This window comes from Topomyia yanbarensis, chromosome 2 (assembly GCF_030247195.1).
Source record: "Topomyia yanbarensis strain Yona2022 chromosome 2, ASM3024719v1, whole genome shotgun sequence".
Classification (NCBI taxonomy): domain Eukaryota; kingdom Metazoa; phylum Arthropoda; class Insecta; order Diptera; family Culicidae; genus Topomyia; species Topomyia yanbarensis.
Genome location: NC_080671.1, coordinates 74,473,755 through 74,498,211, shown reverse-complemented (window position 1 = coordinate 74,498,211; position 24,457 = coordinate 74,473,755). Strand labels below are relative to the sequence as shown.

At 39.4% G+C, this 24,457-nt stretch overlaps 1 protein-coding gene across 1 annotated transcript; it reads left to right on the top strand.

Annotated features, from left to right (window-relative positions):
- Positions 1-1,330: 1,330 nt before the first annotated feature.
- Positions 1,331-23,140, top strand: LOC131679529 (protein tiptop). The gene is made up of 2 exons (XM_058960269.1): positions 1,331-1,418; positions 16,086-23,140. The coding sequence occupies exons 1-2, from the start codon at positions 1,331-1,333 to the stop codon at positions 19,487-19,489; spliced, it is 3,492 nt and encodes a 1,163-aa protein (XP_058816252.1). The 3' UTR covers positions 19,490-23,140.
- Positions 23,141-24,457: the final 1,317 nt, after the last annotated feature.

Below are 24,457 nucleotides of genomic sequence, written 5' to 3'. Positions count from 1 at the left end.
TAACTCGTAGTGTGAACGTAGTATTAGCAGTCCATACGATTTGAATTGTGCAGTCAGCTAGGAAGGAATACGTTGTTCGGCTCACATCCTCACCACAAGGGCACCGTTATAAATGCCCGAGTAGAAGTTTTCCCAAGTGTTAGGTGTAACGGATTCCTCTTCACCGTATCGTTTATCTATAACACACCATTGCAAATCGAAACTGTCTGCTTGGGCAAACATGTTAAAAGATATCAGTAGTGAATTGCGTAGGTGATGGAACTGGATAAAGGCACCATTTACCCGGTCTAACAGCACAACATTCAGTATGATACCACGGTCGCGGGACGGAGCAACGCTTTTTCGTCAACTTCACTCACGGAGAAATGATTTTTTTCGGTTCAGTTTTTTAGGTTTATTAAAACTACGGGATTACAGTTGGAAATTATTTTGTTTATTAATACTAAGAGGAATAGTTTTTGTCAAGGGAAACGGTCCATTTGTTCTTATAATAATGCACATTGGATCGACACTTTTCCCACTTTGATTTTGACGAAAGTAGAGCTGACTGATTCTTACCGGGTTGGTTTGGGGTGCATATATGTCATTAGTACTCAAAGATTTAACTAAATCAGAAATAGTCGTACAGTATCAATTTACGTGCCTCTGCGGAATGGCTTCAATATGAGAAAATGTGTTTAAAGCAAAACTCAAGCTCAGCAAAAAATCAAAAGAAAAAATATACTAAATTGTTATTTTTTATTAAAACCACATCAACTCACTTCTGAACGTTTTCCAGTTGAGCCACTCTCGCCCAGAACTGCTCATGCAAAGAAATGGCTCTACCATCAGGTTCGATTAACGCAGAGCCTCCAATCAATCCACCGACGACGACGACGAGAGGTACTGGAAGCGTAATTTATAAGCCAACGATCCAGCACCCAGGATTCTACCCGATCGCACCGACCATCCCACAACATCACCACCCACCCTGAGCATAATCTACAAAATGTTAAAATGACTGAATGAAAATTGATTTATAGTTATGTATATAGTTAGATGTTATTGGATAATTCTGTCATTGTCAATTCGACTTGATTTACAGTTATTGTTTTATTACGAGTTTATTATTATTATCATAGCGAAATAACGCGACCGAGCAACCGTGGCGAGACGAACTGGCTCTCGGATTTGGACCAGGCGGAGTGATATGATATGTGCGCGCGTGTGTGTGTGTGTTTGTCTGCATGCGTTGAAGCACTTTCCGAGTGGGTGGGGGTGCAGCCATAAAGCATAGATCATCATTGCCACATACGGCTCGGATCGCTTCCCGCTATGTCGGATAATAATAATGACGACGACGACGACTACGACTGCGATAGCGATGGCGACCAATACGGCCATAAATCATGATGACGACGATGATGATGATGATGCGTGTCAGAGTTGATTTTGAAACTCCGGATCTAGAAAAAAAAGCTACTGCTGTAGATGTACATCATTCCTCTTCCAACCCAGCATACTCCCACCCCCCAAAAACGCACTTGTTGTGTTTATTCAGTCGGCCCAAAATGACGTTCGACGGGTCTGAAATCCGACAACCCAGTACGAGATAGGAGAATTATTATCGAATAAATCAAATTTATGATGCTTCGGAAATAAATTTTAAAATTTATCTACAATTCTCCCATATAATGATGTGCGTAAACAGTGGGGACTCCGAGCTGGATGCTCTCAATCCCACCGTCTGCCATTCCGTCGTCCATCGACCATTTCTGAAACGATCTCTGCCTACATCGTCGAAAAGCTAACCTGCCTGCGCTGTGGTGTCGACGGCGCGGGAACTGCACGGACAAGGAAAGAGACCCTTCCCTCTGCTCAATTCCGTGCTTCTTCATCTTAGAGGCCAGCAGAGCAGAACAGGTTTCGTGTCAGCACAACACCAGATGACATGTGAGTGGTCCGTCATTAATCATAGATTTATTTTTCCATCCATCCCTCCCCTTGCACGGGGATTCTCTTAATTTCGGACCGAGAACCACTCTCGACATGTAAATCAAGCAGAAAAAAAGGACAGTTTCTTGAGCCTGCCTGGCTCTGGCACTGATGGACCCTGCTGCCTGACTGCTGGCCACGCCTCTCGCTCTCTCTTTTTCGCTCGCTGACGATGATGGTAATCGGCCGGTTGGCTGCCTTTTTATTATCCATTCAGTCCAGTCGACCTCGTCAATCGTCAAGTGTGTGGGACTGGACCGGAGAGACAGCATCCGAGCCACAACGACGAAAATGGGACCAATTCACCGAAATGGAAAAGACATAAATTACAATTTATGAGAAATTTGAAGATTCTTTTTTTTTTTCTACCCGCGCTCTGTCATCTGCTGATGATTTCCTGTTCTGGCTGTTGTCCCTTTTTGTCCAGCATGTTGCAGCAGAGGAGTGATACTGAAGAATTCAATTTTTTCGACGCGATAGAAACGATATTTTTCAAAAAATAGAAAACCAGCGGAGAAAGGAGAAAAAACCAATAAATTAAATTTTGTCAGTTAAAACGAGATTAATTCCCACTGCTCCGGGATTTCGACGGTTGACGGCTCCGGTTCTGGTCCCAGGGACCGAACAAAGCATGCTCTCACACCGAGCGTCAATGCTTAATTTTAGTCTGAATTTTGATGTAAATGTGTACTGGAAGGGCGAGTCGAAACAAAAGTAGAGGAGACACGTTTGGTCGAAACCAAGAAGGCATCGATTGGTCTTAAAACATAAAACATGTTTGGGAAAGATAAGGGCGATTGATTTATCGCCTGGTGTAACGAATGCCGACGGATCATGCGCGATCGGCTTTCGGACTTAATTGCTCGTCGTGGTAACGTGGTGGAGAAGAAGTAGAAGCGAAAGAAGAAGCAACAGCAGCAGCAAGGCGGGAACAGGGTGCCCGGATCGGCGATCGATTCCGCGATGGAACAGACGGATCAGGGTTCACTGTTGGCTGTGAAGCTAAACGGATCCATAATTGAATTCAATAGTTTCGATAACAGTTTAATTCGAATAAAAAGGTTGGCAAAGAAATGTGTGGGGAGGTTGTGTTTGTGATGATCGTTTTTGCACTGAGCAGAAATCAAAAATTGTAGTAATGTTAGTCCCTGTTAGAAAGATGGGATTTTTTACTGTCCAGAGAGCTAATGAAAACAAAAATGAACAGTCAAAACTAGCGGACGGCTGAGTTAACAACTGGACATTAAACTGCACTTTTTTACAGAGCTAAAGGCATAAGTGTAACCGAGCCAATGGGTTTTTATATATACAGTTACAAAATAAATATAAACCCATTGATCAATAGCTCAAACAAATCTATGGGTTATTCAGTGAAGCAGCTTGATACTGTAATACCTAACTGGTGGGAACAATACAGCTCTTCGCGATTTCCAATTTACATAAGTGTATTTTCAATATAAACCTTAAAAACTGGAAAAAAATCAACTTTTTGGGTTTTAATGTACTCGGAACTGGGGCTTGGCGCGAAATTTGGTAGGCGAATTTCGGTAATGTTCTTGTTAATATGAACGGTGATCGTGGTTTTACTGTTGTCGTATTCGACGTCGTGTTCCAATTCGTTTACCATACAGAAGAATTCGGCATCCGATAGCATGTTGAACGTTATCATTAGCACATTTTTTACATTTCTTATAAAAGAAATGTATAGAATTCGCTCAAACTTTCAAGATTTTTTCCAAGGCCCGGAGGGCCGAGTCTTATATACCAATCGACTCAGCTCGACGATTTGGGACAATGTCTGTGTGTGTGTGTGTGTGTGTGTCTGTGTGTGTGTGTGTATGTAACGGACAAATTCTCATTCGTGTTTCTCAGCAATGGCTGAACCGATCTTATCCAAACCAATTTTAAATGAAAGAACTAAAAAACAGTATGAACGCTATTAATTTGTTTTTGATTCTGATGTTTAGTTTCCAAGATATTAATGTTTGAATGCGCAAAAATGGCGTTTTTTGCAGTTTTTTTTAATTATCTGCCGAAATTGACAATATAGATTAACAACTCATATGTTTTTAGACAGCTTTAACGAATACCTTTCGAACAAGCTATAGATTGTTGAAATCGGACTATTATCAAAAGAGATATTTAACATTAAATGCGGACGAAAGATTTTTATCATTTCCCATAGCCAGAAATATGACCAAAAACATGTAATCTATTATTAACGCCAAAACGGCTTATTTTAGGTCAATAGTATCTTCGGAGAATTTAATGGAGGCAATATGCCCTTTCTTTTGGTATTGTGCTTTTGCTGATTAATCCCCCTATGAGTGAGATATTTTCACAAATTTTTTTGGAAGTGATTATATCGAAATGATGTCTTCAGCAAATTTGTAGCTCTTACTTTTGCGAATAACTTTACTGAAGACTTCAAATATCTATTTTGAATACTTTAAAAGTTATGGCTTGTTGTTTGTTGATTACTCTTTGTCGCCTATTTATTGTTCAATATAATAATAATCCATTGAAATAAGCTAAACATTATTTCGATAAAACGAATTTTGTATTTCATTTTACTATCTACAACCGCTAGAAATAATCACCGAACACTTCCAAGTTGTCTGGAAGGAACTTGATAACTTATCAGTACAAAAATGTTCATTTGTGCGAACCTTCTGACTGCAATTTTTCCAACTTATAACCATCGGATCGATCTGAAACATATCGGAAAATGAAAAGCGAAATAAATAACTCCAAGCAACGGCGTAGCCAAGAGAAGGTTTAACACCATACAACCCCCCCCCCCACACCCAAAAAAAAATATTGGATTGAAGTTGAAAATTTATTGATGCAGACTGATTTAATTCAATATTACAATAACAATTATCTGATCCGTAGATTGATAACCTGTTGTTGTAAACATCATGAGGACTTTTAATAAATTGTCTGAATGGGGTCCTGATATGTAACTGATCTCTTGGTCTTGATTTCACAGTTGTCTAATAGCATCAATATCAAATTCCTGCCTGAAAACATTCCAATAGAAAATTCCAGAGTTCTGTAATCAATCATAATCCTCAGATTTATTTTCAAATTGATCTCGTTTTTGTAGAGATGTACTGTAATAAGAGTCTTTATTTAATAGGAAGCGAAGTTAAAATTGATTTAATGTCTATGAAACATAGAACTGCTCACCAAAAAATGCATAAATTTCAACATTTGCTAAAAATGTTTTTGCCTTTCTCATTCACTCTAGAATTCGTCGATCTAATCCCGACCGGGAGGGCCGAGTGTCATATGCTAATCGACTCAGTTCGTCGAGATCGGAAAATGTCTGTGTGTATGCATGTCTGTATGTATGTGTGAGTATGTGTGTATGTGGAAAAATATGACCTCTGTTAATCAGAGATGGCTGGATCGATTTGCACAAAGTTAGTCTCAAATGAAAGGTACAATCTTCCCAACGGCTGTAATTGATTTTTTATTGATTGGACTTCCGGTTCCGGAGTTACGAGTTGAAGAGTGCAATCACACAGCAAATTCCAATATAAACTGAAATGAAAAATTTTCAAAATCAAATTTGTATTTTTGATGAGAAATGACATTATAATGCATGAAACATTGAGATTTGATGTAAACTCGAAAAAATTACGTTTGACAAAAATTGATTTTTTTGGACTTTGGTACTTTTTTGCTCTGTTACTATTTTCTGAAAAATTAATTCTGCATAATTTTAAAACTTCAAAAATTACGGTTTCGGAATTATGCCGTTTAGACATTAAGATCGATTTTCACCAAACCCCCACCAATTGTAAAATTGGTATTGTAAAAAAACGTAAGGGCGATACTTCAATGCTGATAGGTGGGACCGAAAAAGTAAACAATCGCCAAAGGGACTATATACTATTATATACAATCATTTTGTCAATTTGAATAGCAAACACACATAATAATTTCAAATACTTCATGAAGTTTTGGGTTTCGATCACTGAATCATGCAATCTAGGATGTAAAAAACACAATAGTTCTTAAATAGGAAATAAAACTAAGTCTAAAAATATGCTCTGTTGATTTTCTTTGAATGATGGGTTTTTTCAAGAAAAAGCGTTGATTTCTTAATTCTCAGTCGCGTTGGAAATTTGAGTAAAGTATAAACTTTAAAGCGATTAAAAAAAATCGATTTTTTTTTGGCTCAGTACAATATACATAACCCCTTTAGAAAAATCAGTTTATCCACCACAATGCATTGATTGAGGAATTTAGATATTTTATTAACAGAGCATTAGCAATAATTCGTTTGTATGTCTATTTTATGGGTCATTTTTTCGCCTTCCCATTGATTTGGTTTGAGATTTCTAGCACTGATGTTGTCCTATGCTGATTTGAGTGATTCTCTGAGTGCTGCCACTATCCCATGTAGTATGTGTTATCAAAAACATCGCGAAGCATCAAGTTCTAAATGTTCTCAAACGATATAATATCCGAAGAGAGTGATAAGAGTTATAAGAAATGTCTCATCACACTGTTAGGTGGATTAAAAGCGTTTTGTATGATGTAGTTGGAGGTGTGTCACTAACGCAAAATCAAGGTCTTTATCACATTGAGTGAAACAGCGATCTTTATTAACGTAAATGCAATATAATTGATTTTCCCATACAAACTTTGTGTGCAAACCCGTGGTGCAACAAACTGCTCCCAAATTTTGCACAGGCATTTGGACCCTAAAAGGAACTCAAAAAGTGCTGTGCCCACTAGTCTAAATCGTTTTAAAGTTTTTCCATGCAACCGCGAGCCACTCTAATGATCAGTTTTAGGCCGGTACGCTCCAAGTCTTACTGCAGTATTCCTCGATTATGCGCAGACAGCGAAGGCAGAGACTGGTCTGAAGTTGAAAGTAATTCGATAAGTAGATCCATCTTCCGGAATAAAAACTACTTGTATAGCCCATTGTAGTCTTCAATGTATGATTACCTGCTACCAACACATCGTTCTTCATTTTTGATTTTGCACAAAATATTCAGCACACCATTTTTGACGTAGGACTACGTCTTTGTTTTCGATATGGGGGTGCACTCTGCAAATTCTACAGAAATGGTATGTAACGAAAAGTGGTCCAATTTTAAGCGCATATAATTCAGCCATATCACGATAAATTTTCAAATTTTTTGCGCAAATCGCCCCGAAATACTTCTAAGAATAGATTCCAACAGATAAACCCAAAGATTTTTGATATCATAGCATTAAAAAATTAAATAATATACAACCTTGTCAAAATATCGCGCATTAACACACATAAGATAGCGCTTCCCAAGCCCTGTACGACAGATTGGTGTACCTAGTGCGCTACGCTTCAATGAATGACGTCATCATCGACTATTTAAAGAACGGACTTGGCCAGACACGCTCAGTTCCCTGTTGAACGGCTGGCGAAGCAGATCACTGCGCTGTGTTTTTACAGCCAGTGTAGCTGAGTTAGAAGTCCGTTGCACTGTCTGTGGAGGGACGCTACATTGTGTCGTCCAACAGGCGACCGCTCCAACTGCTTCCTAAATGCCGCTGTAATGTTGCCAGTAAATTTTTGGTTTAACTAGCACATGTATTTGCTATTTGCGCTTGAAATTAAGTAATGTGGTGGTAGTAATAAGCTTCCCATTTTGGTTTAAACGCGAGGACAGTTTTTAAAACAGGATTTGATTAATTAGTTTAGCTCATCTAAGCAATTTTATCAATTCTGTAATTTAAAAGGAATTTCACGGAACTTGATGAATGTGGCCCCACTTGCAACTGGTATAATCAACCTGCACAAAGTGTTGCATAACGCAGGGCTGTTTTTTTGGAACAAAATGTGTTATCATTCAGCCCTTCGCTATGCAAAATCACGATATTATGACAGATGGGCTAAGCGCGGCCGTTCCTTTCAATCGGGAATGGCCGCGTTGAATTTTGGTGAAATGCGCTAATAGTGTCGTGGTGGTACTAGTTGTCTCTTTCGCTCTACCCATCATCATCAGCGTTGACTCATTTTGCATTGCGCGCTTGGGTTCAATGTTTGGGGCGAATGTGTTGGTAGGTAGTGGAACTGGCGGTAAAATGAACACGTTAAGCAAAGTCATTATTTTCTAACTAATAAGTGAATGAGATATTACAATCACCTTATATGTTTCTTGTTAGACATGTTTTGTACATAGCTGGTAAAAATACTTCGCCATAAACACATTTTTTCAAACATGATTCTTGGTTTCTAACCATGTCCAAAAATGAGACATGTTTATAGCGAGTGGGTAAATTGAACATGTGGCGGTGGTAAAATGAATAGCTTTTGGTGACTTGCAAAATGTCCTGTATGTATGCAATGCGCAGCGTTGGAAAGCATTTTTCCGATCAATGCTAATATCCCAACAAATCATGAGCTTTGCATACACACAGGGCATTTTGCAGGCAAAAAAATGTCACGAAAGAATTGAATTTTCATGACGTAATATTAACCATTTTACAATCCTGTGGCATCGAAACACATCTACAAACTTAGGGTTATCCAAGGGTGTTTGAACTTTTAGGATCTGTTTAAGAGCAACTAGAAAGCTTGGTCTATACATCAGATGTGATTATATTGTCTAAAATTTGATTTTTCTTCACCGGTTCGGGTGTTTTTCCCACACACTAAGTACTAAGAAAATCAATATTTTACATTAAGTAGTATAGTCCTACGTCTACAGTTCGTGCAACCCCATAGGGCTGCCCCTTGTAGTTTTTTTTAACAAAAACCGGCCTTCGACAACGTCCATACCTCATTACCTAACAAGGGAACAGGTAGTATCAGCGTTATGTACAATGAAAGTTTTGTCTGCGGCTGTAGACTACGGCACCAATTGCGTATACCATTTACAATCCTATCTCGCAACCGCAATACGTCGTTTTAACTTGCGACTTGCATGGTTATTACATGCCACATGGGATCCAAGATAAAACCACGTGTCAGCAATCTTTCTTTTCCACATTGGAACCAACGCGCTGGCTCAGTCACCATATAATTTGCTTTGATAGAGATTAAATAGATAGTCTTGATTTCGTGCTGATGGTTCCGTTCCTTTGTAAACCTCATTCATCCCACGTTTTGACATTATCTGAAACAGTTCGTATCGTATAACTGAATCGTACGCTACCTTAAAATCAACATACTGATGATGAGTCCACATATTGTATTCCTGAAATTTATCAAAGGTTTAAGGCATAGAAATAATTTTATCAATCGATTTTTTAAACCTGTTTGAGAATGTTGACACGGGTTACGGCATAGAATACACCTTATGGATGGTATTGAAGAGGGTCAACTTTGGAACAACGCATGTGTTCATTGCAAAGGCACACTTATCCTTACTTATTTTATAACTTATCCTCACTAAGTTTATAAGGCTGACCAAAATTTCAGCGCTCTTCTGAGACCTATGCAGATAAAATAAAATGGTTGAAAATTACGCAATTTGTCAACGCTAGCAGCATTGTCAGCTAATATGCTGTTGTAACTTCAAGTTCAAATAATGATCAATTTACACAGATAAATGAATGCATTATAAAATGTAATACAATCCACTTACACAAACTGGATGATTTGAACTTTTACTTCGATAGGACTAAGTTCTTTCATGAATTAGAATCACCAGTAAAAGTAACATTAGAATGGTGCTTGCTGTTCCTCTATTTCCTGCTTTATCGATTTTTGTAATAAAAGAAGAATTTTATCATTTAATTACCCGATTGTGATAGTCTGACTAAAGCTAGCAACTTACATTACTGGAGACCAGTATTTTATGAAGGCTTGACGCGTCTACATACCCGCCCAGAAAGTTGAGATCAACGGTGTAATCACCGATTCCAATTTGTCCTGTGTGGATCTACTGAAGCAAGTGGTAGGTTGTTTCAGTAAATAGCACAGAACAGGACAATTGTTAACAACAACTATAGACTGATGAGATTCCTTGTCAAGGCTACAATTTTTTACTTGAGTGACCCCCAAATATAACAGCTCGAGGAAGCACTTCCACAAAACCGAAGCAAACAGTTTATGTTATTAGAAATTTGATGATCAAACGAACAGTTTCCAGGTTGCTGAAATATTGCGAGAAACGTGATGATCAATTGTCAGTTTCAGTTTCAGTTCACTATCTTGGGATTGCCTCAAGTTAAACAACAGTTTTAGATGTTTTCTGAATAAAAATAACTGAGGAGTACAAAGTCATAATCATTTAAAAAAAAATACATGTAATGGGAGAAAAATTGCAGTTTTGCTATTAAACTGGAAATATTGCACATTTTGCAACACTGTAACCAAAACGTTTCAAGATATGCAATCTCAAACATTAAAAATCGTTTTTTTCGAAATATGCTAAATGCCACAACAAAGACGATACATTGCAAAGAGTTATTGTGCGCTTGAAGTATTTTAAGTATAATCTAGAAAAACCGTAGAAAGAGAACTGCGGAAAAAATATTATTTTCGGCCACGTATGTAACGACATAGTATGGCAACACAGTCAATGCAGTTCGATTGGATTCGTTCTAGGCATCAAAACCCGAATTCAAACCTTTCAAAATGGAGTCTCCACCTTTCTCTTTCTAGAGTTTTTCTAGTATAGCCCAGAGAGAATAGGCAGAGAGACGAATAATGTGAATCCAAAAATACCTTATTGAGCAGACCAATCGTGCAAAGTAAACAAACATTACAAACATGTTTGCGTTGGAGGAGATAAGTATTGTACATTCATAAAAAAAAATTAAATTTTCGTAAGGTTTGTAAGGTATATATGTATTAGTAAAAACAAGCTTTCATCTCTTTAAATCTAAATGCACATCCTTTGCAAAACAAATTCAGCGATTGCCGTACGATTTGTTTTCGAAATACAATAGGAGTCATTTAATGTGGTGCTTGTGGAAGGGGTTGCCAAAAAGCTATTGTTAAAATCATAATAAAGGGAGTGTTGCCCTTTTGACTGATTTTCATTATTCGTTTCTCTCTCCCTAATATCTCTGGTAGAGCCCAACTTCTTCGCGACAAATTTCTTGTCACTTTTCTCTTGTTCATACTATAAACCAGCGGTTCTCAACCATTTGTCGTATCACGGACCCCTTAGAAATCACCCTCGGTTGCTGCGGACCCCCACGGATATGCATCGATTTTGTATACTATCAATATGTTATTTTCAGTTTGTTAGGAAATAAGCTTAGAAATTTCAATATGCACTCAGAAAATATATTTTTCTTCGCTGACCCCCAGCAACGGCTTCACGGCCCCCTAGGGGTCCGCGGACCCCAGGTTGAGAATCACTGCTATAAACAATATATGTGAATAAATTACAGCTTGTATGAGTGGATATTTGCGTTTGACAGTACGAGTTCCAGATTTTTGCGTATGCTTTCTAATAATTTCATGCAAAATTTGAAAACAATCACGTCGGGTTGTCGGTGGTCAGGGCATGGTACGTTGAATGGTGATGCAATCAAAGCAAAATATGACAGTTCAACAAGTTTGTTTACAAGGTATTAGAAATTAATATTGACTGTTTATTGTTGAAACTGAAACATTTTTAAGTTCACATAAACAAGCTCTTTTGGATTGTTACAAAAGTGAGGTTAAACTTTTTCAAGCACCTCTTTGCACTTTTCGTGTTGACCTTTATTTCGTTGAGTTTTGCTCCCTTATACGTATTTTACTACTTGAACTCGCACACAAAAGAGAAGAAAATATAATGCTCTTTTTGTGCAACATGACCCAGCTCGTTGGAAAGCAATTAACCCTTCCATGTCCATGTTGTTAATAAACAACGTTTTTCAGCTATGATTTTTTTATGTTCGCAAGATTTGTTTACATAAACAAGTAAGGCTGATAACTGACGTTATTAACAGTCATTTGAGCATTAACAGTTAGTAGTATTATCAGTAGAACTGATACTATTGCAATTAGTTTGATTGGATTTTGCTGGAGCAGTGCTGCCAGAGAAACAGTTTCATTTAGGAGTGCAAAATTAAGTTTAGTTTTATCTTCTTTGTCTTGCAATATTATTGAAAACTGATAAAACCTACCAATTTAAGGTTTTTTCGACCATCATTTGCATGCATTTGGAGTGTTTTTAATATTCTAAGAGAATAGTAAAGAATATCGGAAGATCAAATTGAGTCAAAGTAGGTGTTTCTTATTTCCTTACCTTCTTTACCTTAATTTCAATACAGTTCTTTCGATCAAATTTATCCTGAATTTCAGTGGGAAATTTGGGATCTTGGCACGGCAGTGTTTTCGTTGTATACAATTTTACACCAGTATATTTTACCCTGTCGATGCTTACAGTCGGATCTCATGCTACGCGAACTCGCACTGCGCGAATTCGACTGTAATTCGATAAAATAGCCGATCGCTTCGAAGTCAGAGTTGTCATTCCCCCCACTCTCCACCCTCCGGCACAGACCCGGAGGCTTCGGTTTTTGGAGGTGATCTACGCACTATTTTAGTTAAGAAAATTATTGTTTTTATGCAATATGCTTGAATGGCGTAAGTAGTGCTTTTACCACTTCTTGGGGTCAGATTCATTTGCTTGATTAACATTTCGTTTCCAGGTTTCCAAATGCGTCCTCTAACTATTGAGGATTTCGTATTTAAAACAAGGACAACGTAGAACAACTTTATTATCGCTTTTGAGAAAATATTTCGCCATTTGCTTAAATTGATTATTTTACATCGCACAAAGCCGCAAAAAAATAATTTAAGTTAATTAAACTCCTCTGTTGCTGGTGTTTTTCTGTAGCTGTTGCTTGATTGAAGATCGGTTGGTCCAATACAACCGGCTGGGTTAACATCAAACAAGATCTCCCCATGTTAACGTAAACTGCTCCTTCAGAGATACTGAGATATAGGCTAGGGAGAAGACATTGCTTCTTTGTTGGAACCTCCCTAATAACTGTGGCGATGAATAACCGGATTCTTCGCTTCAAGCAAAGAATCCCAGTGTGCTTCTCAGACGATGCTGCTATTCTGATTTTTTCCTTTTCGCATAAGCTGTTTCGTGTAGGAGGGCAATACTTGCCCAACTTATTCTCCACAGCGAGAGTGGCTGGTGCCTTTGCATTTTGTGAAGTTAGTCGGACAAGTGAAGCTCGACACCAAACTTAACCAACAAAACCGTTAAAAAGCGAAATATTTATAGCTTAATGTAAACGGCACTCAATAGCGGTGAGCATTACGCTGTGGGTTTATTTTGGTAATTTGCCTACCAATCAGTGCTAAATTAATGACGAATTACAGAAGAAATCAAAGAGTGAGTAATTTTCTCTTTCTAACCCATTAAGTAATAAAAAGCGAATAAAGTGCTCCAAAATGCTTTGATGAGCATTTCTTGGCTGATTCCAGCGTACACTCATGTTTCCGTTGAAATGTACCCAGGCCAGTAATAATCTTCCGATACAGCCTTGCCAGAGGTCAATCTTGATTTAGTTTGTGTCTTTCCTAAAACCTATCGGCCATTCGTGTACAATTGACAAACAGGTTCCTGTCTAGGCCATCAAACACAATCCAGGCCTGGGCACATTTATTCCGCATACTGTTGATATTTGGACTCGGCGATCACCTTTTCTTTGTACCATCGCTGCTTACGAAGGGGAAAAGGAAATTTTTGTACTAACAAAGCCTATAACTAAATTAGTTATGGAATTTCCGTTTCGACTTCGTCTCATCAGAAACCGACACTAACTTAGTGACAGGACTAAGCTAGCGCCAGATTGACTCCATTGATGACCCCATCAAAATAATCAGAATATGGATAATTTCAACATCACTTGCTTCCTACACATGGATCATGACACATCACACTTACTCCCCCCTTGCCGAATTTTGAATTGTTTTCTGAATAAAAATAATTAGCTCTTGATTTTTTCCACAATCACTGTCAAGATTGATGGAGATGTTCGGCTACTTGAAGGAAGCTGTAATGTCTTAGATTACTGGTTTCTTTTACAACAATTTGGGAAACAATTTCAATTAATTTTGTTGCTGTTATAAATCAAATTCGTGCGTAGAGTGCTTTCGAAAACTTCGTTTTATTCGAACCGAAATGAGAGGCCACAGCGCAATTCCGAATGCACTCGTGTAGAGTGTATAAAAAGATAGAAGAGGTGCTTTTCTTTCAATTATTTCCTCTCTTTACTCCGTGCCTCTCATTTTATTCCATAACGAACAAAACCGAACGAGAGACTGCTACGTACAGAAAACATGAAATCGAAACGATAAACCCAACTTACTGATTTATAGATTCAATCAGTCACAACATTTTAGTCACTCTCCGTGATTATTTATTGATGTCTGCTCGCTGTACCATCGCGTCGTTTTCAAAAGAACGCATATCAACGAACCGCAGTCTTTCCACTTTTTAACCTCTTCCTTTTACACTTTTCTAGTGTTTATCATGCGATTGTTGAAAATATTACGCTTATTCAAACGAGTACGAATCACATTCCTCGCATGCACGTGAAATTTAGTGTCAATAAAAATAATATTGCGTTAAAATGACGCGAAAGCGTCTTTTCGACTATATCGTTCTCAAAAAATTGGTATTTTTTTACTAGAACACTTGCGTGTGAAATCTGCTGTTTATGCTAAGAGTATTGTACAATTTAAAAGCTGGTCATTGAAATAGAATTAAACAATTTTTTTGGGTTTTGACGTTAGTGCCAATATCTTATTAAAGATTTTTTTTATGGTATCCAACGGGAAAAACAGATCGAAATGGTGTGTTAAAAAAAAGCAATCGTGTGAAAAAAATTGCCGCCAGTGGCAGCATTCGATTCTGCTTCTGGGGACAATTTTCCCAAGAGTTACAGGTTCGAATCCTGCCTCGGGGGTGGGGGTAATTTTTTCACATAATTGCTTTCGTTTAACTCACCATTTCGATCTGTTTTCCCTGTTGAATACCACCAAAAAGTCTGGTCATTTAGACAACTAATTTTATTCTGGGTAGTGTTATTGAGATTTGTCAAACGTAGGAAAGCTCACTAGCGAAATAGTGCCTATTTTTGGAGAATTTTAGTGTTCAGTCTTCTATAAAACTATTTCTGCCTTTTTATTATATAATTCGTTTATTTGACTGCGTCCTGGGGATCATTCATTTCTATCTCATACACTTCCGTGTCATGATCGTGGTTTCTGCTTTCATTTTCATTTTCGTGAGCATCTGATTTCCTCTCTGCTACAAATAATTCTTCATGCAGTGATCTTTGACCTTGATTATAGCGTTGTCAGAAACAACAACATATTTCAAGTTGTTATGCAAAACGAATAGCTCCGCCATTTTTTTGAACACTATCAGCAGAATGCTTGTTATAAACGCATACGACCAAAAGGCATGAAATCAATAACCACCGTATGTAGCCGAAGCATCACTTCTTGCTTCTGCGAGTCACTCCTCTCGTCAGATCACCACGGCAGAATTAAAGTGACATTTCCTGAGTACCGTGATCGTTATCTGTAGTGGTGCGAAACAGCAATGTTCTTTAATTTTTTCTCATTATTTTTTGTTCAAACCAACCGAGATTCAAATTCGTTAAAAATCGCCGAAAAACAGTTTTTTCTTTAATTTAGTTTTGAAAATTTTCAGTGGGGAAGTGCTTAGCTTCTATTGAACACTAGCCCCTTGAAGATCATATTATTAATATTAATTACCACCAATTCTTATTAATTTTCTAAAGCGGAACGTATGAAAATTTAAGTTTATTTCGAGTGTACGTTCTAACAAAGAAGCAAATTATACGCCTTAAACTAATTCTAAAATTGTCCAAAGCATACGTTTGAAGGACTTTTAGAATGGTGTAAGATTTACTATGCGTACATAAGTTTTGTATATGTTTTTAAATTTATATCATATTTATTAAAAAATTAATCTAATTAACATTAGAGAAGGTTATAGCCCCATCCCTCCTAGCCCCCATTACGCAAACCAGTGATTATCAGACTGTTACTGACTATTACTTATATTAAAATGTATTGTATGTTTTATTCCCGATGTTATAGCCTTTTAAATCACAACTCGTTGTTGTAAACCAAAATCGATTTATTTAATATTAACACTAAATCAAAGCTACCACCAAGCTTCCAACTAACAATTGTAATTTTTCTCTTCTCCCCCACAGTGAAATGGCCAGCCCTAGATGCCAATCGAGGGAGTCATCCGGCGGTGGACGTTGCCCATCGGACGAATCGATTCGCTCCGAGGGTGACCGGGACGGGCACAACTCGGGCCCGAACATGAGCCCGGTTTCGATAACGCTTCCACCGACCCTGCCACCAGCAGCCGCCGCCGCCCTCCTGCCTCAGCATTCAGCCGCAATGGCGGCCTATCTGAATGTGGCCGCCGTTGCAGCCCAACAGAACCGCCTGCTGCTCGGTTCGCCACTGGCCGGACTAGCAGCCGCTCGCAACGGATCCCCGCCTATTCTACCTCCACTGGCGTCCCCAACGGACGAGAGCGACGATGCCGCGTTGGATTTTAGCAAAAAGCGCTCCGACAGCGGCACGGCCGACGATGATGGCGCCAGTGACTGCGAGGACGGAGATGCCGTCAATTTGAGCGCCAAATCCGGCGATAACAGTCCGCTGGATCTGTCGGTCAGCCATCGGAAGCGAACGGGCGATGACTCCCATTCACCTCCACCGCGGAAGGCACCACGAACGATGGATTACAAACCGGCCATCGTCAGTCCGTGGAGTTCTCCCGTAACACCTCAGCTTCCGTATTTCGCCGCCGCAGTAGCAGCTGCTAGTCTTTCGCCGAAAAACAATCATACGGATTGGAATGGCAAACACAAAGGCGTCAATAATGAAGCTGCGAAAGCACTGGAAAAGATGACAGAACTGAGCCGTCTCGGTGGAGAAGAAATCTATCGACCTCAGAACAATAACGCCGCCGGAGGTGGTGCCACCGCAGGCGGTGGCCGTCACAGCGCATGGCAATCACACTGGCTCAACAAGGGAGCCGACTCGGCCAAGGATGTCCTCAAATGTGTCTGGTGTAAGCAAAGCTTCCCATCGCTGGCAGCCATGACCACCCATATGAAGGAGACTAAGCACTGCGGAGTAAATGTTCCTCCGGGCACTGGGATGCCACAACAGCCGATCCAATCGCAGCCACCGAATTCGTCCAACCAAAACACCGGTAGTAATGCTTCCAATAAACCTTCACCCAGTGAGTTGAATCTGTTGATTAAAGAAACGATGCCACTACCCCGGAAACTGGTCCGCGGTCAAGACGTTTGGCTTGGCAAAGGTGCCGAGCAAACTCGCCAGATCCTAAAGTGTATGTGGTGTGGTCAAAGCTTCCGAACACTGGCCGAAATGACTTCTCACATGCAGCAAACTCAGCACTACACCAACATTATCTCACAAGAACAAATCATATCGTGGAAATCATCCGACGGTGATAAGCCTGGAGGGCCTCCCGGTCCCAGTGGAAATGCTTCAAATACATCCGGTACACCGAGCAACAACCCCGCTACACAAGCCAACAGCCACGTCAGTGCAGTTCTCACGTGCAAAGTGTGCGACCAAGCTTTCTCCTCGCTTAAGGAACTTAGCAATCACATGGTCAAGAACGCTCATTACAAGGAGCACATCATGCGATCGATCACCGAAAGTGGAGGAAGGCGACGACAGACTCGGGAAAAGCGGAAGAAATCACTCCCGGTGAGAAAGCTGCTGGAAATGGAGCGTGCCCAGCACGATTTCAAGAACGGAGAAAACCCAGGTATCAACGCATCCAACAAACCAATTCGCGATCTCGGAGCGGGCAAAATTACCTGCGAAAAATGTAACGAAAAGATCGAGACCACGATGTTCGTGGATCATATCAGACAGTGCATCGGTGGAACTGCGATACTGCAAGCGCAACAGCAACGTGAAAAACTCAAGAATGCCCTCCTTTCGAACACGATCATCTCACCGGATTCGATCAGCCCGGTTACACCGTTAAGTCGAGACGGTCGAAAATCGGTTGGGGAAGATTTGTCCTCCCCGCTGTCACTGCAAAAGTCTCCCATGCCGGCTGATTTATCCTCCCCGTTATCTGCGAAGAAAGATGGCGAGAAAAGCTCCTCTCCGTCGGTTTTGAATGCGATCGAGCAGTTGATAGAGAAGAGTTTCGATACTCGTACGCGTCATCCAAGCACCAACTTTGGTAACACGAGCCAAAACGCAACTCCCCTTGGATCGAGTATTTTGAAGCGGCTGGGTATCGATGAGAGTGTAGACTACACCAAACCGCTGGTAGATCCACAGACAATGAACTTGCTGAGGAGTTACCACCAGCAGCATTACGCGTCGCAGTTTGGTCGAAGGGAGAGGAGTGGTAGCGAGTCCAGTTCCATCTCGGAACGAGGTTCTAGCCGGGTGGATTCACTGACACCGGAGAAAAAGTATGACACGCCGGGACATTCGACGCCCCGAGGAACTCCGGAGAAGCAGTTCATGGACGATCACAACATCAGCGATGAGCAGTCTGTCAATATCAAGCGGGAGCTGCACAGCGATGATGATGATGAGGGTGACAAGCATGAACCACCGAAAATAAAAATCAAGAGAGAAATAGACGATGACGAGGAAGAGGGACCGATGCGACCACCGAGCAAATCGAATGAAGAAATAGACTCAGAGAAGGAGCACAGAAGGCGAAGCAGTGTGGCGTCTAGTCCGGCTCCGAGTCCACGCATGATGACGGCTAGTGTTCCGTTGAGCCCAGCAGCTAGTCCAATGAGTGATCATCATTCCATTGCTTCTCGATCTACGCCAGGAGTTGCGGAAGGGGGTAGCAAAAAGGGTGGTAGCGTGAGCAGCAGTCTTGGTGCTCTATCATCGATGTTTGATAATTTAACCGGAGCTGGCAGTGCGGGTAATGCGGAATCGGGTGGTTCGGGAAAGAAGACGAATGCTCATCCTTTGGCGGCGTTGCAGAAACTTTGTGATAAAACAGAGACAACACCGAGTGGCAGGAGTAGCACCAGCAATACACTACTTTCGGCGACTACCAACAGCCAGGCGAGTAGGACAGCACCCGGGGCAATCCTGGCATTTAGCTGGGCGTGCAACGATGCTGTAATGTCGGACGAGTCGGTGATCAAATGTGCCTATTGTGACACAACGTTCACCTCCAAGGGCGCCTATCGGCACCATCTGTCAAAGGCACACTTTGTCAACGATGAAATCATCCCGGATCCCAAGGGTCAACCGATGAAACCGGAAGGATCGCCCCATTCGCCAAAATCGACCGGAAGTGGGGGTGCAGCGGGGGCTAGTAATCGTGAAAGTGTAAACCGTAACGACGGGGGCAGCACTCCCGTACATTTGATGGGTGGCGGCTGCAGTAACAGTGGAAACGGGCAACCCAAAAGCCCACCTCCAGCGCAATCACCGGCGGCATTCGACGAAAGTCCGCACTCCAAGTTTCTCAAGTACACCGAACTGGCTAAACAGTTGTCGTCCAAGTACGTCTGACATTCCTAAGTTTGCTAACGCGCGTCCGAGCCCCGGTAGGTTTCTTTTTTACTTCTCTGTTGTTCAATATGTAAATAATGCGCTGAATTGTCGGAATGATGATGGACAGACCGATATAGGGAGGGAGAGAGAGAGCGAGAGCGAGTTTGTGTGGGACAATGCGGGAGAGTGAGCAGAAAAAAAACAAGAAATGGTTGAAGAAAGAGAGAGAGAGGGAGGGAGAGCGACAGAAACCGAGGCAGTAAATAACGTATTTATGTGTGTTTCCATTTCTGGTGCGAGCTGCGTTCAATAACCACTTGAAGGAGTGTAGACGGTAAAGCGGAGAGACCGAGAAAACAGAAGTTAGGAAGGGTATAACGATCAACAAACAACACAGAAGCGGCAAAGCCGACGGGAGCAGGTTTTTTTTTCTTCTTCAGTATGTACCTCTTTACGTTCGCAGTGAACGTGGCGGTACCTTCAGATGTGTTGGTGAATCTCTTTTTTCCGCTTCTTTTAAATCACTCGATTTAATGTCTTTTATATACACATCAAACGATCCGAAGTGTGAGGGAAACAAACACATGACCATGCCATGCCGCACTGCACATCAGCGAGACTTGCACACACATATCCGCGCGAATGTGAAGTAGAGCAAAGCACTCCATGTAGGCAGAAGAGTGTGAGTTTTAAGTGGAAGTGCAGTTTTTTTTCTTCATGTTGCTTTGCTCTTTCGAGAAGGAGGACAGAGAAGAAATCAATCAAGAAAATAAAGCCAACGTCAGCGGAATATAGAGAGCAGGCTGTGCCATTCAGTTTGATAGGGCTGCTGAAGATGGAAAGGGTAAAATACAGGCAGACAGAGAGCCATCGAAAGGCTGTTCTGCCGTTTGCGCGAGTAAAAACAAAATGGAGTTTGGTGGGGCTCTGAAAGATGGAACGAAAGCAGGTTTTATGAGTTACTCGGCGGTGTGTGGTTGTTTTCCTTCGCAAGCTACCTCTTTTCCAGATGTGATAATTGATTATCTTCTGGTGGTGGGCGCTTGAACCGATTTCGTTCGACTTTTCTAGAGCGAAATTTAATTAATATTCATCAGGTCGCCTCTGACCTTGCGTTGACCAACGAAATGGGGATACCGACCGAAAGAAGTGATTTTTGTTTGATCGGATTATAAACCAATGATTTGAATACGTCAACTTGTTTCATCGAAGCTTTGTAAGCTAAATTTCTTTCCGCGTTTTCTGCTAAAAATATACAGGTCCCAATACGTAAACTCGCTCCACTCTCCGTGATTTACTAGATCAGCGACGTGTGATTCACATATCTCGAGAAGGAATGCCAGATAGCACAGCTATCTGGATATTGTAGATTATTGTAAAATATGCCCGATTCTAGAGACGCCATGTTGGCCGTGACATGCGAAAAATTTAGTTTCCACCTTAGTCAGTTACGGACAATTTAACAAGAACCCTTTTTTTTGGCGCATCATTGATAAGCAAACGAACATGTGAAAAAAATGTAAAATCGGTATACAAATAAAAGCATAAAATGTAACTTTTTCGATAAAATTAACATACGAAAACTAAATAATGCATATGTTGTACAGGCATCATTCAGAATGAGTTCATTCAACAAGTCAAAATTGTGTTAAGTAATATGAAAAAAAAAATAAATAATGAAAAAAGTAATCTGCTATACGAGTCACTCAAATCATACGAGAACAAATAAACAAATACTTTATATTTCCCTCTTAAGTAGTCAAAGCGATTAAAGAAATGACGCTAGTTACACAATTAAAGAAACACATGAGTCAAAGGAGCAGCGACGAAAAGTTAAAATTATTCAATTTGAAACCGAAATTTGGTATACGTAATTTACACTCAAGCAAATTCGCATAAGTATTAAAGCATTTTGGAATTAAAGAAAAAAAGAACATTATTACACAACACGGATCTATACGAAATTGTAACTTTTGGTATACGGTGCAAACAAAACAGATGAGCAAAAGGAATCCGGTATTTCGTTCAGAGCCACGAAAATAATACTACAAAACACACACACAGATTTGCGTGCCAAAACTCAGTATACTAACAAAGCGAGGGGAAAACTTCTCCTGCGCAATTATATGCTATGCAACAACAAAAATCAAAAATATTGCTATGGAAAGATTAATTTTCAAAGCCCAATCGTTCAGACAAGAAACAAAAAATAACTTCTTTTTTCGAAGATTACTGATCTGCTTTATCGAGTGAGTATAAGCAGAAACACTCCCAGTGCTCCCAGATTTGCATTTATTTAAAGTTTATTTCCTGTTCATAATTGTTTTTTTATTTGGTAAACTTTTAAGCGTAAAAGAATTGTGATTTCTGTAAATAGTCAACAATGTTTGAAACCGAACGAAATGCGAGAACCGGTTTTTATTTCTGTTTCGATCTGTTAATCAGACATTTTATTGTCTTCAGCATGCATGCAAAAGGAATTTTGTAAATATTCGCTACCGTCAAACTAATGGCACGAAAAACATGCGAGAATTAAGAGTTGAAAACTTTCCAGCTACCTAACTAGTAGTGAAAATATAACATACGAACTAAGAGGTATACCTTTCATTGAAACTTGAACACAACATAGGAATTCATAAGTTTTAGAAATTAAATTACTGAGCGTAGGGTAAACAATACTATTATGTAACAAAGTGAAACACGCAACACCGTATTTATTGAAAATAAAAACTTCTAATTACAGAAAATAATAATTATAACAATAAGCTAAATAGTATTATAAAGCTAAACAATATTTGAAACTTAGGAAGGTCAAACTATACGATGGGAACGTGGTAGGAGCAATCGTGTACGTGGAGCGAAATATTTGAGGAAAGTTTAAAATATATTACAATGGTATACTCCAGAAATCGAATCAATGATACGGAAACCGATGGGGTGATTGAAACTGCAAGTACTAAAAAAAGTATACGTAAACACGCAATTCGAAAAAAACAAACAAAAAAACATGAAATGTCAAATTGGAGCGAACAACAGATCTGAGCATTGCTATAAACTAGAACTAGCAATAAGTGAAAAAGTAGCTGAAAATTATTCCTCTCCCATCTGCAAAGTGAGAAGCCGTATTGGAAGACATTGACTAAATCAAACAAAACACAAAAATAAAAGTTACAGCGTTCAACCGACAAACACAAAATCAATAAGTCTTTGCGTAAAATTAAAAACTAAAAGTAAATAAACCATTGTATTTATAGAAATATCGAATAGAAGGCAGAAAAAAACATTGTTTAAAATTACAAAAAATCACTTAGTTTGACCCATTTCGATAGTAGAGCTGAATATTGGTAAAATTTGATTTTCATTTAACTACAATTGCAAACTTTCATCCATTCTACAAAACCACAAAAACAATAATTTGAACGATAGAAAGTGAGACACTAGTTGTATTGTAAGTTTTTTGGTTTATCAGTGCGTCGTTTCTCACGCAATTCTACACACGCATACGACAAATTTCATACCGACCGTGGCAGGCATACTTTCTGGAAGTGCATCCAAAGCGGTGAAAAAGTGAAGTAAAAAAATCTATAAATATAGATATAAATATATATTATACGAGATATAAAAATCAATTATTATTTAAATGCAATTTTTAAAAATTTTAAAAACCGAAAGCTCAAAATAAAAATATGTATATGTTAAAAATTTCAAATGACTCTTGTTTTCATTGCATCGACTGAGTCCGGGTGGAGGACTCGGCAAGGAAATGTTGAGAAAATTTGCCTCTGTTAAACTGTCTCAGTCGGATGATCCCTCGGGTAAGTATTAGGGTGGATCAGTGGTTTTGGTTTTAAATAACTAAAGCCAAATTAAGGTTCGATTGGTTATGGCGTTGCATTTCACAGTTTGTGTGGGTGTAGATTAAAGTGACAGGAACAAAATGACCCCTATCGGCGCACCCCTGAGTCGATTCCTAGTCCCACCAGGAGTACTTGCACCAAATTTGAAGCAAATCGGACAAGTCTAGCTACCGGACCAACATTCCTGAAGTTTGCATGGGATTTTTCGACAATTTACACAGAGAAAACCCACTAGCTCGCATTTTCGCCGTTAAGAGGCACTGCATACATCGCATTATTACTGTAAATGAAAATAAGAAAGATAATTTAATTGTCTACAACTTTGTCGAAGACTGACAGTCAATCCGATTTTGTTAAAAGAAGTTATTAAACTTTTAACGAAATTATATCTGAGTCGGTTTTGCATGGAGCGTAACAGCGCATGGTTGTGTATCCAGTGGCGTAGCCAGAAATTTGGTTTGGAGGGGGTTTTGATGAAAATCGCAATTTTTTTGAAAAAATGCTAAAATTTAATATGAGTTTGATAAATTATTGAAAACTCAAAAACATAAGTAGTCTAACAGATGTTATTCCAGTCTACAAACAAGAAGGATCAACATGGAACAGTTTTCAAACCTCTATAGATTATTTTCTTGTATAATATGTCAATGAAGTCAAAAATTGCGATCTTTTAAAGTGGGATAAATGATCTAAAAAATTTTCAACGTTCAAGATCACCTAATATAATAATCCTTGACTTTGAAGGTTTGACAACTTCGGGAAGTTATCAACATAAAACAGCGCCTGCTTTGATATAGAAATTTTAGTGATTAACTCTCATAAAGGTAATTATGGTGAATTAATTTTTCAAAAATATTAAGAGACATGGTGCCTTCAGCAAAGTTTTTGATAATGTCATTTCAAACAATTTTGTTGAAAATATTAAGGCTACATGAATTCATAATATAGGGATTTAAATGGACTGGGCCTGCTAAATTTCTTCTTAGTGAAGAAAAATTTAGGTGAAAACTATTTTTTTCTGCGCTATGGATAAAATTGTTTGAAACAATCATTGCGAGTTGAGAACACAAAACCTATAACTAAATTATGGATGGATGGAACTGAAACTTGCGTTTCGATTTCATCTCAT